Source organism: Solenopsis invicta, chromosome 12 (assembly GCF_016802725.1).
Source record: "Solenopsis invicta isolate M01_SB chromosome 12, UNIL_Sinv_3.0, whole genome shotgun sequence".
NCBI classification, from domain to species: domain Eukaryota; kingdom Metazoa; phylum Arthropoda; class Insecta; order Hymenoptera; family Formicidae; genus Solenopsis; species Solenopsis invicta.
This window is the reverse complement of record NC_052675.1, coordinates 8,625,766-8,645,145: the sequence shown is the minus strand read 5'-3', so window position 1 is coordinate 8,645,145 and position 19,380 is coordinate 8,625,766. Positions and strand designations below refer to the sequence as shown.

The 19,380-nt window shown below is 34.1% G+C and overlaps 2 protein-coding genes and 2 long non-coding RNA genes across 8 annotated transcripts in view; 2 read left to right on the top strand and 2 right to left on the bottom strand.

Moving 5' to 3' along the window:
- The window catches only part of LOC105198095 (probable cytochrome P450 6a14), a 51,618-nt gene that overhangs the window by 4,859 nt on the left and 27,379 nt on the right, over positions 1-19,380 (top strand). The gene's annotated exons all lie outside the window — the stretch shown is intronic.
- Positions 8,140-10,517, bottom strand: LOC105206879 (transcription factor Adf-1). 2 transcript variants are annotated; one of them, XM_039455770.1, is made up of 5 exons: positions 10,328-10,517; positions 9,896-10,052; positions 9,453-9,571; positions 8,720-9,076; positions 8,147-8,365 (listed from the first exon to the last, which is right to left on the bottom strand). In XM_039455770.1, the coding sequence occupies exons 1-3, from the start codon at positions 10,500-10,502 to the stop codon at positions 9,460-9,462; spliced, it is 444 nt and encodes a 147-aa protein (XP_039311704.1). In that variant the 5' UTR covers positions 10,503-10,517; the 3' UTR covers positions 8,147-8,365; positions 8,720-9,076; positions 9,453-9,459. The 2 variants fall into 2 exon arrangements, with proteins under 2 accessions (XP_039311703.1, XP_039311704.1); XM_039455769.1 differs by lacking the exons at positions 9,453-9,571; positions 9,896-10,052; positions 10,328-10,517 and having other exon boundaries at positions 8,140-8,365; positions 8,720-9,072.
- Positions 13,066-14,566, top strand: LOC120356779. 3 transcript variants are annotated; one of them, XR_005575982.1, is made up of 3 exons: positions 13,066-13,126; positions 13,585-13,997; positions 14,107-14,566. It is a non-coding gene; the product is annotated as an uncharacterized LOC120356779 (long non-coding RNA). The 3 variants fall into 3 exon arrangements; XR_005575981.1 differs by lacking the exon at positions 13,066-13,126 and adding an exon at positions 13,345-13,472; XR_003269189.2 differs by lacking the exon at positions 13,066-13,126 and having other exon boundaries at positions 13,370-13,997.
- On the bottom strand, positions 15,275-16,447 carry LOC120359161. Of its 2 annotated transcripts, XR_005575984.1 has the most exons (4): positions 16,392-16,437; positions 16,175-16,272; positions 15,846-16,034; positions 15,275-15,746 (listed from the first exon to the last, which is right to left on the bottom strand). It is a non-coding gene; the product is annotated as an uncharacterized LOC120359161 (long non-coding RNA). The 2 variants fall into 2 exon arrangements; XR_005575983.1 differs by having other exon boundaries at positions 15,846-16,272; positions 16,392-16,447.

The following is a 19,380-nucleotide window of genomic DNA, read 5'->3' as shown; positions in this document are numbered from 1 at the left end:
TTGTGTTACCTTCCGTCTCGCTTTGAGACATAATTAAAATTCCTTTCAACATTTCAACAGCAGCCTCAATATTTTGGCATAAAATTAATTGTCCTATCATATGCAAATAGAATTGTTTTATGCGTGGACGTAAATCTTTTAAAAAGTTTGAATACTTTTTTATAAAATGCGCTACATCGATACGTATGTAGCAGGCAGGTAAATTACTTTTTTTACACGCATCTGCATATTCTTCCAGCGTTAAGAAGTTGGTGAAACTTCGTACAGCTGCTGTTAATAATGCACGTGAAAAATCGCATACGACTTCACGTGGTCGTGGTGCGCCGGATCGTATCCATTCAATCAGCCAATAATGTATAGCATTTGTATTGTGGCTTTCGGATAACATCTGTGTTACCGGAAAAAGGCCACTTTTTTCAGAATTTACTACGCAATTGTATAAAAATATATGGCTCGTCTTTGAATTATCAAGCCTTTTAATCTTTTTTATAATACTTCCAGTTGCGTCTATGTAAATACAAGCTGTCTCATCTAGTGTATAAGTTCTATATACATCTAACTGATATCTAGCCCAATAATGGACGAAAAATGGATTTAAGCCAATATTATGAATTACATTTTTCAGTGGACCTAACTGCATTATTTCCAATGCTTTTATAGGATTCTTATCGAAATAACTTTTTTCTTTAATATCATGTTTAGCGACTCGTAAAACATTTGCATCAAATAAATGAGGAGGCTCAATTTTATCATGACTTTCCATTAATTTATTTGCCATTTCAATTCTATATTTCATCACACTTTTTCCTTGTAATTCATTTATAACAGCTTGTCTCACTGGATTTCTTAAATAACGTTTTCCACAACGTCCTTCCTTTTCTCCTTCGATAAACTTACATCTTACTTCAGTAATTAGATCCTTCGTGTTATCAATTTTGCATTTTATTAATGAGCCACATTTGCATGAACCATAAGCATATCCCGATTTTCCATTGCTCATTAATTTATGACGTTTGAAATTAAATCCACATGGCAGTTTGCACTTTCCCAAATTCTTTCAGTAAATGCTTGCTGCCACGTGCCAGGTTGCAATATTGTGTATTCACGCGTTGAAGGAGGTCGACCTTTTTCTCTTCGCCTGTATGTTTTTTGAATTATCATGGCATTAAAATCAGCCTTTGCCATAGTAAAAGTAAATGATACTACACCATCGACACTATTTATATTGATATTAGAAATATTCAACAATGAATTATTAATTGTCGAATCATTTATTGTCGAATCATTTATTGTCGAATCGTTTCTTGAATCAGTACAAATGTTCGATATTTCTTGAACATGATGTTCGACATTCATTGGCTGATGAGGAGACTCAGAGGCACGATCAGTTAACTTATCCCTTAAGCCATATCTATTGCAAGAAACCATTAAATACAAAGAAATTGGCGTTACCCGATTATTTAATTCTTTTGCTATTGTTATCCAAATAGCATTGGTTTTTGAAATAATTTTCTGATTGTCTATAATTACGCGGTCTTTATAATTAATTATTACATTAATTAAAGTATACTTATCTATATTTGACGGTCTTCCACGTGTAGGCATGATAGTAAATCCAAAAATGATAGTCCTTGACACAATTTATACAATAAACTAATCACGTACGAGACGCTTTAACAAAACTAAAATAAAACTAAAAAAAAAAAAATAAAACAAAAACGTCCGTACGATAAAAAAAACTAAAATAATAAATAAAGAGAACAAGAAATAAAATAATAAATAAAGAAAAAAAAAACAAATTAAAATCTCTAAGGGTGCAGTCCCATGGAGCGTATCAGGCGTATCGCGGATTGCGCGTATCGAAAATCTGACCAATCGCGAACGTTCCGCTGCTTCCGCTGTTCTTGGTTCGCTGCCGTTCCGCCGAAGTTATTCTTTAGCGTATTCAATCGAACGGATCAGAGCGGATTGAGGTTAACATAAAGAAAAATAGCAGTTTCTTGTAATTGATACAATTAAAACAATTATGAACAAAGGAAATATAAGTCCTGTGAGTAGCATATAGCATTTTAAAATATTATTTTTGTAATACTTATTAATTATAATATTTTAAGGTTAGTTTAGAATTTGACGAAGCATATTTTTGATTAGTCTACACTGATTATTTCAGTTTAATATAAATACGGATATAAATATTGTATTATGAATTGCAAATTACAAATTGCAAATTACAAATATTGGTCTGACTCAATATTTCCGTTTTCCTTTATGCGCAATTTTTCTCTCGTTTTTTAATGCTAAATAATAAAGCGCATAAAGATTAATAATTTTACGATGTATTTCACGCCTGGTAAAAACATCGTAATTTATTCGTTTTAAACGTTTTATTAATAAAGCAATTGAAAGCAATATTGTTTTCGATTTCATTCTGCACCTGTTAAAAGTCAAATGTTTTATTTACTTATACTAAATAAATTAATAAATTAAATAAAATTCACTTTATATATACTGTGAATATTCTACTATTCTTCCGTCTGCTTTTGTTCCTACGGTCCCATGAAGCGGAATTCGCGTAAGCGGATCAGCGGTTCACCAATCACAAGACTGTTTGGATGAGAGAAATAACAAAATTCGTTTCGTGATTGAGCATCCGCTTAATATGCTTACGCAAATTCCGCTTCATGGGACCGTAGGAACAAAACGTTCACGTACCGAAAGCAGCGGAACGTTCGCGATTGGTCAGATTTTCGATACGCGCAATCCGCGATACGCCTGATACGCTCCATGGGACTGCACCCTGAGACACACTGACGACACTTTCACGAAATCCGTAAACGAACGCGAAGAACGTCTATCGTCCACGGTGATCGAAAAAGAACTGATGGAATTGTCCAACCCATCTAGATGGATCGGAAAAATCGGGTAAAGCTAAACAATTCATGAACATTGAAAAAAAAAGCAAAATAAGCGACGGCGCTGCGTGCCGAGCGCTACGGCTTCGTGGAAACGTACGACACGACGCGATAAGACGCCGTGCAATACGGAACAATGGGAACGCAAACAGCAAAAAAAAAAGTAAATACGCCGAGCTCTGACCACAACTACGAAGACTTTTTAAATAGTATTAGTGCCGTACTCATAAATAAAATTTACTGACAAGTTTGCAATGAATATTACAACACAAAGCTTGCATTACACAGATAACTAGATTATCATTAACAATTTATAGTTAGCAACAATTCAAAAAATTACACATATAATAGTACGATACCTAAGGAACATTTTAATACAATATTAATAAGAATCTCAAATTTTTAAAGATCGATACAGCGTGGCGAGCATTCTTGGCATAAAAGAAAATTTTCTTTACAGTTTATAATTAGCAACAAAATCCAAAACGTATTATTTTAGTAATAGGATGTCTAACAATTACTTCAGTATAGAATTGAGAATATATCGTTAGCTGTAACTTGTTGAAAATAATTACTTTGTGCGTGGAAAGCACGCGCCTCGCATAAACAAATATATTTTTTACAAGTTATAATTAGTAACTAAATCCAAAATCTATTTTTTTTAGTAGTAAGATGTCTAACAAACATTTTGGTATAAGATTAAGATTTTATTGCTAGCTGTAACTTGGTGAAAATAATTACTTTGTGCGTGGAAAGCACGCGCCTCGTACAAACAAATATATTTTTTACAAGTTATAATTAGCAACTAATTCCGAAGTTGCATTTATTTTAGTAGTAGGATTTCTGATTATCATTTAATATAATACTATACAAGCAGCAAATTATTTCGAGATAAGGTGACGGATGATAGAGCGCGGAGCGCGAGCTCCACGCATAATGATATTTATGAAACAATTTTATATTTATTTTGGTCTTATATGAGAGCAAAAAATTAGCAACAAAATCTAGCGTACTTGTTTTTGCCTAGGGGCTACTGTATATATATATTTTTTTTATGGGGGGGTCCAGCTTGCCATTAAACTGGACCCCCCCATTTTTTTTTTTTTAATGTTGCTAAACGGCTTGAGCAAAAAAATCCGGACTAGAGTAACAAATTAGCACATAAATAGCACTAAATTTTTGACCTAGTGCGAACTTGATTTTCGCTGGTGGGGGGTCCAGCTTAATAGAGGTGACACTTGCAGGTCTCAAGAAATATACGTTTATATATTAATGACCAGATGTACAAAAATGTCCGTCAACGCCGCACAAGAAGTGCCGTTCTCCTCGCTTCTCCTGCCATGCGGCTTCTTTAAGCCACCAGATGACAGGTCCGCTATCTCAAGCGACCAATCACAGGCCGTCCTAGAGATCACGAGGTCTGAGGGGCCAATGTGGTCTCACGCTTAGTTTCGCGGGTAATTGCAGCCAATCGGTTGCAACGGTACGCAAGTGAAGGCGATTCGCAGCGCCATCATGCTCATGTCCTAGCCTAACGTAGGACTCCGCACGAATCTACAGGGTGTCGCTTACAGTAGTGAAAGTCTGTTCGATTTAATTTCGTTTTCGCGCCTAAATCGCTCTCCTCTACCCGAGACGACCGCGCTACTCACGACGACGACGACACGGCAGCGGACACCCCGCACTCGCGCTACTCCGGTTCACGAGCGAGACCGCGTGCTCCACTGCCAAGATGGCCTAGCCGGTTTCCTACCGTTATCGGATGCTCGGGAAAGGGGCAGGATACGGATCGACACACACTTCAGAATCACTCCCGTTTATTCAGACGAGATCTTACAAGCGTTACATTTAACCGAACTTATAGTACGACACTCGACTCGACAGGACTCTCGCGAAAAGAGCGTCTTGCTCCAACGCCGACGGAACTAAGAGTGTTCGCCGCTGTTCGTTGCTCCGGCATTCCGGAGCAGGGCGGTCGATCAATCGATCAGATTGGTCGACACGCGTGGTGACGAAGACGTGACGTCTCGATCGGCGTACGCACATTGCGAACGCGTGGGAACCTCGCAATCGTCTCCGCGAACTGGCGCCATCGGGCGGCCGCCGCGTTTCGCCGCTTATAGTAGTATATGTTAATAAAATGTTTATAAAATTGGAACAGGATTATTATACAAGAGCTTTGATCCAAAATTTTTTTTCATTTTTTTAGGTTTTCAAGCTTTCATGGTTGAGACTTCCAAAATAAAAATAAGTCACTTTATTTCTATTAAAAACAGAATAGGAATGTGTACATACATATATATATTTAGGTTAGGTTCCAAAACGTGCTCTTCAAGAAAAATTTTACTCGAAATTTATGTATACAGGGTGATTCAGAACGACCCATGTGTCCCTGTAAAGACGTATTCTTGAATAAATTCTGAGATGATTTTTCCTGTACGAAAATTTTGTCCGACGCTTAATTTTTAAATAATAAGGGGATAAAGTTAGCGAATCACGGGCCGTGTACACATGGTAGACAAAGACGCCGCAACTCACCGTCCGACACGAGTAAAGGGCCTCGCACATGAAATGCATAACATAACATAAGCATAACATAAGACTGACGGACCAATGAAAATGTTATGTAAATCAATATGGCGACTTTATGCTGGATGCTCATTGGCCCATCGGTCTTATGTTGTGCTTGTGTTACGTTATGCATTTCATGTGCAAGGCCCTTTAAGCTAAGACTCCATGTATGCGGTGAGCTGCGGCAAACTAGAGTCCTATATAAAGAGAGAAGCGACATCGAACCCCCACCACAACCTTCAGTATCCAATTGAGTCCTCCACCGCCATTTTGGGACCGCTCTAACGTCATCAAACACCATTCGTATCATTCTGCAACAGCTGTGTTCACAATATGGCTGCTCGCTTAGCCAATCAAGTATTAATCAGATTACCAATCAGAGCTTCGGACATCAATGTCGCTTCTCTCTTTATATAGGACTCTACGGCAAACGCATGCGGAAGGCGACTCCATGTATGTACACCCAAGGACTTTGATTCTGTCCATGGGGAAATTTTCCAAACTGAGAAGTCGCTATCTTTCTACATATTTACAGTTTATGATTAACGTAACGGCCAATAAGCTCTAGTTGTTTCATTAATCATGAACTGCGAGTATGTAGAAAGTGATGACTTCTCAGTTTGAAAAATTTCCCCATGGACAGAATCAAAGGGGGGGCGCACGATTGGACACCGCACGATTGGACACCACCACTCATGGCAGCCGATGCCTAGAGTTTTTCCACTGGTCAAGCGCTGTGAGTGGTGGTGTCCAATAGTGCTGTGTCCAAAAGAGTGTCACCCAATCAAAGTCCTTGGGTGTACGCGGTAGGGCCTAACGTCACGCCACGTGCGGAAATCGAAGCTGTTGACGTTTTCAAATTAAAGTAACCATATCGTAGTTTAGATATAAAAACATAAAAATTAAATTTTACTAATTGTAAGTTTTCCTTTTTAATATATGATAAACTTATAAATTTAGTAAGGCAAAAGATTTTCTATATAATAACATTATCATATTTTAAATATAACGTATTTTAATATAAAATGTGTGAGTCTATTACTATACTGAATATCTGTTGCCTACTTTAATTTAATTTATGTTATATTTATCAATTTAGTAAAGCGAAAGCTTTTAGCAATATAATTTTATTTTATGCGATAATGTTATTTCACAGCAAAACCCTGCGCAGGGACCCTTGCTGTCGCTTTTTTCTGCCAGATTCGTTATATGCAAAAACGCGTCAATTAAGCCTAAATTCATCAAAATCGGAAGTGAGGCCTCTAAACTGAATAATTACCATCAATAATATCAAAATGAATTACGATGACGATCACCTTGCTTTATTATTGTGGCTACGAAGAAGGCGAAGACGACAGGAGCTAGAAAGGCAACAAATTAATCGGAGAACAGCTCGATGGTGGGTTCATCCTATAATAGACGAACGTCATCTTCAAGGTGCTTATGATAACCTTGTGTTTGAACTTCGCCGTGACGCAGAACGTTTTCACAATTTTCATCGCATGTCTCCTGTTCAATTTGATGAATTATTAGCAATGATAGAACCTATTGTTACAAAAGTACATTTGACAAGAGAACCATTGCATCCAGGACTACGATTATCATTGACGTTGCGATACCTTGCATCTGGGGATAGTATGGCAAGTCTACATTATCTTTACCGCGTAAGTAAATCTACTGTACCGAAAATAATTGCGGAAACAACAGAAGCACTTTGGCAAACACTACAGCCTCAAGTACTTCCTCCACCAACTCTACAAACATGGATTAAAATCGCAGAAAACTTTGAAAATAAATGGCATTTTCCAAATTGTGTCGCCGCAATTGACGGGAAACACGTTACCGCACAATGTTTTAAAAATACATGATCAGCTTTCTACAACTACAAAGGCACATTCAGCACTGTTTTAATGGGAGTTTCTGATGCTGATCTTTGCTTTATATATGTTAGTATCGGTTCTGCTGGTAGAGAAAGCGACGGAGGCATTTTCAAAATTTAGATTTTGGAAGATGCATCGAAACAGGAACATTACCATTGCCTCCACCTAAAACATTACCGGGCACAAATACTTGCCTTCCCGTAGTATTTGTTGGTGATGCTGCATTCCCATTATTAAAAAATTTATTGCGACCATATTCTGGTATTAACTTGAGTCCAGAAAAAATTATTTTAATTATCGCTTGAGTACAGCAAGGCGTCTAATCGAAAACGCATTTGGAGTAATGTCAGCCAGGTGGAGAATATTCCGACGACCAATTGTTGCATCACTTTAGATTGCACAACTGTAGATAATATAGTTAAAAGTTGTGTAGTACTGCACAATTGGCTTCGAAATGCGGAACTGAACGTTTTGCCTGCACAAAGAAGATACGTTCCAGTAGGTTTTGTAGATGTAGAAGATCGCTATGGAAATGTAGAACCTGGTCAATGGCGAAACGAAGAACCATCTGGCGCACTTTGAGGTTTTGCATCAAATACATCAAGAAACTGTACAAATGACGCTAAAAGAATTCGAGAAATGTATACAGACTATTTTATGAAAGAAGGTCAGGTACCTTGGCAATGGAATAAGCTTCCGAACTTTCAACGGGAAGCGTATATGCAATAGGAAAAAGGTTAATTGATTGTAATACATAATTTATAAAAAATGCAATTGATTAGATTTTATTTTGTTCCTCTGTTACAATTTGAGAAAGCGCTTGTAATACTAGTGCCTTTAAACGTAATTTCGCATTTACGTTTAGTTGCTGTGAATCTCGTGATATAGACAAATAAAAGAGATCGTCTGAATTCATGGTGTCGGTTGAATTTCGTTTTTCCACCAAGTTTAAAATTGCCTGATCGACCGCATCTGTACGCGTTTCAGGCAATTGCTTTTTTGCTAAAAAAGAAAAATAAATATTATGAAAATATAATTATTATATATATATTTATCAAATTTTTGCAGATACATAATTTTTATTGTAATGAAGTAAAATTTGGTTAATTAAATACTTTTTTTATTACCCGGTAAAAAAATTTTTTATGTATAATTAAACAAATCAAATGTCCATATATATTAAAATATATATAATTATATACCTATAAAAAAATTGTTTACCGTGTAATAACATATATAATTAAGATATTTAGTAAATCAGTTATAAGATAGAAGCACTTCACAAACTATTTTTTTAATAATTAAGTAATTTAAATATGTCACTTATTTTCAAATAACAAAACACAATAAGTTTACCTCGTTTTGCATGTTGCGCGTAATTTTGTTGAGAATAGCTGCCCACTGTATCAGATCTCTGAGAACAGGGCGAGACGCTATCTCGAAGATATGGTGCACTCGAGGGACGAGGTGAAATGCTCTCAGGACGTGAAATGTTCGAAGTACGAATAAATGGAGCTCCTGTAGAATTAGGAAAGGCATCAGTAGGACGAGGCGAGACACTGTTAGGACGAGGCGAGGCACTGCTTGGATAAGGCGAGATGCTATTAGAACGAGACGAGGCACTGTTAGGACGAGGCAATGACCTGAACTGATGTGGTGAACAAAATTCTGTTTGATTTGTCTGTCTTATATTGGTATCCCCCATATTGTGTTCTGTAAAATAATGTTTAAAAATATATAATAAGACATTCAAATGTTAAAAATGTATTACATGAAGAAAATTTCCTTGTACAAGGTATTTCGTAACAGTTTCAAATCAGACTTTTGAACAATATCTCGGCGGGGTGCGCACGATTGGACACCGCATGATTGGACACCACCACTCACAGCGGCCAATGCTTAGAGTTTTTCCGTTGGTTTGGTTAGATAAGTCAAGATGATTGGTTGGTGTCCAATTGTGCTGTGTCCAAAAGAATGTCACCCCAATATTTCGGCTTCAAACTATGTTAGTTTGCATATAAAGTTAACTGTACAAGAAATTTTTTTTATGTGTAGAGAATTATTTATTACAAATTTTTTTTTAATTTACCTTGTTCTTATGTATCATATGCACTATGTATATCTACAAATGTTTCCGATGATGCTGGTGACAACGCATCAATAGATACAGGATGTTCAATGCCGAAATTTTCGTAATTTGTCACAGTTCTAATTGAAAACAAAACTTATTATTTTACGTGAAGCATATTGTTTATGACAATGAGGAATTGACAATTACAATCATCATTCAAATAATACTAAAATTAACATCATGAATTTTAATATGCATTTATCAACTAGAATACAATCATCATAAATATATTCGAAAGGGGTGCGCACGATTGGACACCGCACGATTGGACATCACCACTCACAGCGGCCGATGCCTAGAGTTTTTCCGTTGGTTTGGTTAGATAAGTCAAGATGATTGGTTGGTGTCCAATCGTGCTGTGTCCAAAAGAGTGTCACCCTATTCGAAATAAGTAAACTTACTTGCGAGGTTCCACTGTATCTGACAAAAAACTTAAACTTGGCATAAGTGACCATACAGAATACTGAACAGCTGCTTGTCCACTTTTTGTTTGTAATTTCTTTTTCTCCTTCATGTACCGATCTCGAATATTCCTCCATCGATTTCTCACTAAATCCTCTACAAATTTATCATAATTTTAATATTAACATTAAATAATATAACACAAGTATTATTACATTATACTTTTTTTATATCTAAGAACATGTATTTATAATAAATTTCAATTTTAAAAATGTTATTTTATTTCAATACTGATATTGTTTTAAAAGAGTACGACTTAGAATAGAAACTTTAACTTGCATTATTAATTAACAGTCTTCGATAAGAATTAGAAAGTATATTAACATATCTTTCTTATAAAGACGCTATAAATATTTTTAAGTAATACATACCACTAACATTAAGTTCTTGAGCCAGTTCACACCATAATTTTTTTTTTACCACGTTGTCTTTATATTGTTTATTTTTTAAGTCCCATAATTGTGGGCGGCTTCTAATGTAATGAATTATGAGTTCATTAAAATCTTCAGAATTGTATTCAACAGATGTATTTTCGTATAATGCCATTGCTTCGTACGACGTATGATGCAGTATGACAATAACCTACAAATCGTCTAGTAAATATTCAACAGTTTTCACCGTTTTCACTAATCCCCGAAAATCTTCGATAGTTGCCGACTCTAGCCGAACGGCATGCGGCATGCGGAAAAATTAAAATATTTTGATCTCAACGCAGTGCGGTGCGGCATGCCGGAGCTAGCCGCAGCCCGCCTGATCCCTGATCTCTGATTGGTCACCGCACCATTTGCCGTAGCTCACCGCATATAGTCGTGAGCTAAAAGGTTGCAAACATTTTTTTCGATGGTTTTTGGAATGTAGACTCGCTCATCGAACGGCAAACGTAATTGGTTCTTACCTGTGGATTCAACCAATTACGTTTGCCGATCGAGGAGCAAGTCTACATTCAAAAAATCATTTAAGAAAATGTGTTGCAACCTTTTAGCTCACGACTATACATGGAGTCTTAGCTTAAGCGCCCGCGTCGGACGGTGAGTTGCGGCGCCTTTGTCTACAATGTGTACACGGCCCGTGATTCGCTAACTTTATCCCCTTATTATTTAAAAATTAAGCGTCGGACAAAATTTTCGTACAGGAAAAATCGTCTCAGAATTTATTCAAAAATACGTCTTTACAGGGACACATGGGTCGTTCTGAATCACCCTGTATATGTATATATATACCTATGTATATGCAGTACACATATACTATATAGGTATTATATCGAGTAAAATTTTCCTCGAAGAGGATGTTATGGAATAGCTTTGTCCGGAAGATGAAACTATAAATTTTAGCCTAAAAATGATGAAGAGTTTCTAACATTATCAAAATCCTTGTACATTCTTGTTATAACTTTCACTAATTATATATTATATATTAATTTCGCATAAATACCATAACTCGAGCCTTTGGATTTTCTTCTCGTATGAATCAGTTATCACATAATATGATTGTGTTACGCGTGCGCTTTGGTGCGCTTGCGAATAGTGATATAGCGTTTTTCATTGGAAAAACTAGTGCGCACTGAAAGTGCACTTGCTACAGGTAATTGGGCATTTCCGTTGACACCGTCATCGCGTAAACCGAAACGTCCAATTGCCAGCGGCGAGTGCACACTCAGTGCGCACTAGTTTTCCCAATGAAAAACGCTTTTAGGATGTCTTTCCATGCAGTTTCCTAGGCGCATGCGTCACATATTTCAGTCTATCGGCTGCGTTCCGCATAACACAAGACCAATAGAGCATTGAGATTCTTATGTAAATCAATATGGCGGTTTGTGCCGGATACTCAATGATCCAGCAATTTTATGTTCATGCTGTTATACATTTTATGTGGATTTTATTATATTCTCTATATACATGTGTTATATTCTTATTCCCGAATCGGTATATAAAGATTATGCCTAGTAGTGAGGATGTACAGTCGCTTTCATTATAGTTGCGACACTTTTTTTTAGATGCATTTCTGAATGCGCAACTATAACGAGAGATGAGAACGACTGCAGTTGTGGAAGTTAAGGGCCTTGCACATGAAATGCATAACACAACATAAGCACAACATAAGACCAATGGACTAATGAGTATCTAGTACAAAGTCGCCATATTGATTTACATAAGATTTTCATTGATCCAGAGACTTTATGCTACGCTTATGCTCTGTTATGCATTTCATGTGCGAGGTCCTTTAGCGCGAAATGTCAAACGTTGATATACAAGGTGTCACAAAGAAAATTTGGGCACCTTGGAGGAAATATAAGATAAGTATACTCGCAAATATTTTTCAAATAAAGTTTATAAAAAAATATTCGCACATTTTTCGTATAGGATCGGCTTTGGTCTAATTGAGCTTTATATATTCGTCATTACAGCAACGATGAGCTGAGATGCTTAGATGTAGTTAAATAAATTATAACTACAATAAATATAAAAAATTAAAATTTTAAATATTTGTTACAGTTATAATTATAATTTATTTAACTACATCTAAGCATCTCAGATCATCGTTGTTGTAACAACGAATTTATAAAGCTCAATTAGACTAAAGTCGATCGGAAAATGTGTTATTAATTAAAGTTAACTTTTTCTTATTTTTAGAAGAAGTAGAAGACACAAGGATGATATTGAAAGAAAGGTAAATAAGATTTTAGTTTAATTACGTAAGACGTAAGAAAAATTTTGTAATAAATATACAATTTATTATTTGCATAGGTATCACTTTAATTCTGGTCCATTGATGCAACAAGCACCCAACATTTTGAAACAGATGGATGGTAAAGTGACGAAGAATGAATTTGATATTCAAATTCTTGATTTATTGGCGAGTTCTTGGCCAGACAGACCACCAGTTGAGAAAAGCTGGAACTATTGAAGGTAATATTATTTTAAAGTATGCGGCTCTTTATATTTTATTATAATATTTATCTATTGCATTATTTCTTAAAAGAATATGAAGACTGGTTTATTAGAAGAACGGAAAGCTACCTTACTCACGAAAATGTTTTTGGAAGAAGGGAAGCATAAAGGATAAAATATTCGTTGCACCACCGAACTTATGACAAGTGATTTATTTATTCCAATTATGTTTGCACCCATTGCTTGTGCGACAGCATTGAAAATATTACATTCTCCATGGAGGTAAAAAATGATTATTTCAGTGTAATTTTTAGCTTTATATATGTATACATAAAACTTTTCCATAACAATAACTGTATTACGTCCATTTGGTATTAAATCTCGCACATTGTTGACGCCAAATTAATTCACCTAAAAATAACACATGTATTAAGTTAGAAAAAAATATATATATATTTTTTTTTCTAACTTAATACATGCGTTGTTTCTAGATGAATTAATTTGGCGTCAACAATGTGCGAAATTTAATACTAAATAGACGTAATACAGTTATTGTTATGGAAAAGACCAAACTTGAATATATTAGGCTCATGTGTCAAATGAAAATGACTGGAGCAATTTGTAAGCAGTAAGTAAATTTTCCAAAATTATGTAGAAAGATATTGTTTGCTTTAACTATTTGTTTAATTACGTTTTCACGGTCTACGTTATTTTTATATTTTAAATCTTTCTAACTACAGATCTATTCTTGGAAGGATTTTATGATATTATGCTTAAACGACCAATTTTCATATTTAATGAACAAGAACTTGAACTATTGATCAGTGGCTTGCCTACTGTAAAGATCTTAAAGGAGGATCTTAAAGCAAATATTGACTATCATAAATACACTGCTACGTTTTGATATTTTGTATTAGCTCAAGTTTGAAAGACTTGAATTATACCATCTTTTTTCCACTCACTGATTCAATGGTTCTGGTGCATTGCGAGGTTTTAATCAAGCGGATTGTTCGAAGATCTTACAATTCATCACTGATACATCTAAAATGCCGTTACAAGGTTTTGCTGCGTTAGAAGGCATGAATGGCATACAAAAGTTCCAAATTCACAGAGAAGACAAGTTGACAGACAGGCTTTCATTTGCACATATTTGGTAAATATATGAAAAAAGAAATTGTTTTAATACCTTGTCATATGTGTGTATAAGTTAAAATTAAATTGATATAAAATTACAAGACTAAAATTGTATTTTTTAATTGCAGTTTCAATCAACTGGATTTGCCAGTGTACGAGACGTATGATAAACTCTGAACAAATCTACTCAAGGCGACTTACGAATGCACCAAAGAATTTGGATTTGCATAAGCTTACCAGAATTTGCTCCTGTACAATTTCGATTTCATGCGTTCAATCGATGATATTCTGGAGACCAAACTTATGGTTGGATCTTTACAGCCAGTGATAACATTCCGGACGTGCAATGGTCTATTGCTTGCAAAATTTTTAACGTACTTACAAAAATTGTTATACGCAATGCTATATGTAAAATTATCTTGTGAACGTAGCGAATCACAGTGCTCTAATTGCTATAATATGTATTATTACACTTATACGACTTTATAAATACAAAATATATATTTTCGTTTTATCATACACATTAACTCTCATGTAATTAATGGACAATAATTTATTCGTTAATATATACGCTGATAAATACGCTGATTTTAGAATGCAGTATATTACATTTTTTTTCATCCTTTTTATTTCTTACAATAAATTAATTAACTATTACAGTTATGTGTATGAATCTTATCTTTAAAAGAAATCGGAGCTACCTTGTGCATCAAAGTGACTTTGGAAGAAGAGAAGCAAGATCCTGCAAACACAAATATTAAATTACATGGTTCCTACTTATGAATCATGTATGATGAATTAATAGGTAGAAAATGATAATCTTTTTTTAAAGATTTATTCTTTATTTATAAAAATGTAACTGTCAAAAAATTCAAATGCATGTATAATTCAATGTATATTTTATAATTTTTTTTTAATTTATCAAAATAGAGCTTATAATTAAATAGACGTTAATTACTTCAATAACACATCAATGGATTAATGTTAGTTATTATTAGTTATATATTATTTTTAGTTATATATTATTACTAAATAGATTATTAATATCTATTTCATCTATAAATCTTTAAAAAAAGATTATCATTTTCTACCTATTAATTCATCATACATGATTCATAAATAGGAACCATGTAATTTAATATTTGTGTTTGCAGGATCTTGCTTCTCTTCTTCTAAAGTCACTTTGATGCACAAGGTAGCTCCGATTTCTTTTAAAGATAAGATTCATACACATAACTGTATTAGTTAATTAATTTATTGTAAGAAATAAAAAGGATGAAAAGAAATGTAATATACTACATTTTAAAATCAGCGTATTTATTAGCGTATATATTAACGAATAAATTATTGTCCATTAATTACATGAGAGTTAATGTGTATGATAAAATGAAAATATATATTTCGTATTTATAAAGTCGTATAAGTGTAATAATACATATTATAGCAATTAGAGCACTGTGATTCGCTACGTTCACAAGATAATTTTACATATAGCATTGCGTATAACAATTTTTGTAAGTACGTTAAAAATTTTGCAAGCAATAGACCATTGCACGTCCGGAATGTTATCACTGGCTGTAAAGATCCAACCATAAGTTTGGTCTCTAGAATATCATCGATTGAACGCATGAAATCGAAATTGTACAGGAGCAAATTCTGGTAAGCTTATGCAAATCCAAATTCTTTGGTGCATTCATAAGTCGCCTTGAGTAGATTTGTTCAGAGTTTATCATACGTCTCGTACACTGGCAAATCCAGTTGATTGAAACTGCAATTAAAAAATATAATTTTAGTCTTGTAATTTTATATCAATTTAATTTTAACTTATGACAAGGTATTAAAACAATTTCTTTTTTCATACATTTACCAAATATGTGCAAATGAAAGCCTGTCTGTCAACTTGTCTTCTCTGTGAATTTGGAACTTTTGTATGCCGTTCATGCCTTCTAACGCAGCAAAATCTTGTAACGGCACTTTAGATGTACCAGTGATGAATTGTAAGAACTTCGAACAATCCGCTTGATTAAAACCTCGCAATGCAGTAGAACCATTGAATCTGTGAGTGGAAAAAAGATGGTATAATTCAAGTCTTTCAAACTTGAGCTAATACAAAATATCAAAACGTATCTATAAAAACGTAGCAGTGTATTTATGATATTCAATATTTGCTTTAAGATCCTCCTTTAAGATATTTACAGTAGGCAAGCCACTGATCAATATTTCAAGTTCTTGTTCATTAAATATGAAAATTGGTCGTTTAAACATAATATCATAAAATCCTTCCAAGAATAGACCTGTAGTTAGAAAGATTTAAAATATAAAAATAAAGTAGAATGTGAAAACGTAATTAAACAAATAGTTAAAGCAAACAATATCTTTCTACTTAATTTTGGAAAATTTATTTACTGCTTACAAATTACTCCAGTCATTTTCATTTGACACATGAGCCTAATATATTCAAGTTTGGTCTTTTCCGTAACAATAACTGTATTACGTCCATTTGGTATTAAATCTCGCACATTGTTGACGCCAAATTAATTCACCTAGAAACAACGCATGTATTAAGTTAGAAAAAAGAAAAAAAAATATATATATATATAAAGCTAAAGATTACACTGAAATAATCATTTTTTACCTCCATGGAGAATGTAATATTTTCAATGCTGTCGCACAAGCAATGGGTGCAAACATAATTGGAATAAATCAATCACTTGTCATAAGTTCGGTGGTGCAATGAATATTTTATCCTCTATGTGACAGGATCTGGCTTCCCTTCTTCCAAAGACATTTTCGTGAGTAAGGTAGCTTTCCCTTCTTCTAATAAACCAGTCTTCATATCCTTTTAAGAAATAATGCAATAGATAAATATTATAATAAAATATAAAAAGCCGTATACTTTAAAATAATATTACCTTCAATAGTTCCAGCTTTTCTCAACTGGTGGTCTGTCTGGCCAAGAACTCGCCAATAAATCAAGAATTTGAATATCAAATTCATTCTTCATCACTTTACCATCCATCTGTTTCAAAATGTTGCGTGCTTGTTGCATCAATGGACCAGAATTAAAGTGATACCTATGCAAATAATAAATTGTATATTTATTACAAAATTTTTCTTACGTCTTACGTAATTAAACTAAAATCTTATTTACCTTTCTTTCAATATCATCCTTGTGTCTTCTACTTCTTCTAAAAATAAGAAAAAGTTAACTTTAATTAATAAATAACACATTTTCCGATCGACTTTAGTCTAATTGAGCTTTATAAATTCGTTGTTACAACAACGATGATCTGAGATGCTTAGATGTAGTTAAATAAATTATAATTATAACTGTAACAAATATTTAAAATTTTAATTTTTTATATTTATTGTAGTTATAATTTATTTAACTACATCTAAGCATCTCAGCTCATCGTTGCTGTAATGGCGAATATATAAAGCTCAATTAGACCAAAACCGATCAAATACGGAAAATGTGCGAATATTTTTTTATAAACTCTATTTGAAAAATATTTGCGGGTATACTTATCTTATATTTTTCCAAGATGCCCAAATTTTATTTGTGACACCTTGTATACCAGCGTTTGACATTTCGCGCTAACCTCCGCAACTGCAGTCGTTCTCATCTCTCGTTATAGTTGCGCGTTCAGAAATGCATCTAAAAAAAAGTGTCGCAACTATAATGAAAGCGACTGTACAGTCGTGTTCATAAAGCCCGTATCAGACTACGCATTGAAGATTGAGATTGAAGATTAAAGATTGAAATTTGACCAATCAAAACAAGGAAATTTTAACTCCTTTTATTTTGATTGGCCAAAGCTCAATCTTTAATCTTCAATCTTCAATTTTCAATGCGTAGTCTGATACGGACTTTATAGTTGCGACACTTTTTCTTAGATGCGTTTCTGAACGCGCAACTATAACGAGAGCTGAGGACATGATTGGTTCTTACTTGTGGATCCAACCAATTACGTTCGCCGCTCGATGAGCAAGACTACATTTCAAAAACCATCGAAGAAAAAGTGTCGTAACTATAATGAACACGATTGTACACTCTTGTTCGCTTAGGCGCAATTGATTAACGTGTCTTTTCCAAATTTTATCGTTTTCAAATCTTACCAAATAATGTAATTTACCTAATTTTTGATGTATTATACCAAAACGCCATTTTGATTCTTTGTTTAAGTATTCACGAGCTGCTATTTTATCTCCGATTTAAAAATTTCTTGTCTCATTATTCCCCATTGATTCTTTTTTAATTTCCAATTCTTTTGGATATAGTAAATCCAGCCGATTTCGTAATTTATGTTCGAACATAATTTTGGCCGGAGATTTCTTTAACTCCGAAATTGGAGTAATGCGGTAATGAAACAAAAATTTTTGAATATTACATTTTACATTTTCTTTTTCTAAATTCGTTTTACGCAGCCATTGTTTCAACGTTTGCACAAATCTTTCCGCTGCACTAATGGATGATACGGAGCTGTAAGCCTGTGTATAATTCCATTAGCTTTAATAAAATTTTGAAACTCTTGTGAGACAAAAGTTCTTCCATTATCTGTTACTAGCATTCAGGGAATGCCGAATCTAGCAAAAATTTCACGGTATTTTTCGATAGTACCTGAAGCAGTGATATTATTCATTACAAAAACTTCAGGCCACTTTGTATACAAATCAACACAAACTAGAAAGTTATGACCCGCAAATAGTCCTGCAAAATCCATATGGATTCTTTGAAAGGCTTCCTCCGTAGGCTCCCAATGGTGCAATGGCGCAGGCTTAGGATTGTTTTAAACGTAACTACATTCTTTACAACTTCTAACTGTTTTTTCAATTTCGACATCGATTCCTTGCCACCAAACGTAATTTCGCACTAACGCTTTCATTCTTACAATGCCTATGTGACCTAAATGTAATTCTTTAAGAATTCTGTTTCTAAATTTCTCTGGAATAACGACTCTGTCTTTTCGTAACAAAATTCCATTGCTCAGAGCAAATTCATGGTTTTGCAACCCTAATTTTTTTAAACATTTACCCTTTTTGAGAGCTTTCACTATTTTTAATAAATTTTTGTCTTTACATGTTTCTATTTGAATTTCACTTGCTTTAATTGGTAGCATATTTAACGTATCAATTGTGTAAACGTCTAGCGCATCGTATTTCGCGTTATTCTCTTTAATCGGTAGTCGCGAAAATCCGTCAGCGTTGCCATGATTTTCAGTTTTTCTGTATTTTATATCGAAATCAAAACCTTGCAGAAACACTGCATAGTGCTGCATACGCATTGCACTGTACGCCGGTAAACCTTTTCCTGGATTCAAAATTTGCGTTAAAGGTTTATTATCAGTAAGTAACGTAAAATGTTTACCGTACAAAAAGTCATGAAACTTTTTAATTCCGAA

What these genes read in the sequence shown, in the direction of transcription:
- LOC105206879 (XM_039455769.1), bottom strand. Translation starts at nt 9,068, where the DNA reads ATGGGGGATACCAATATAAGACAGACAAATCAAACAGAATTTTGTTCA. An exon ending in CGCGCAACATGCAAAACGAG is followed by an intron (nt 8,366 to 8,719) that starts GTAAACTTATTG and finishes TTTCTTTTTTAG; the next exon opens with CAAAAAAGCAATTGCCTGAA.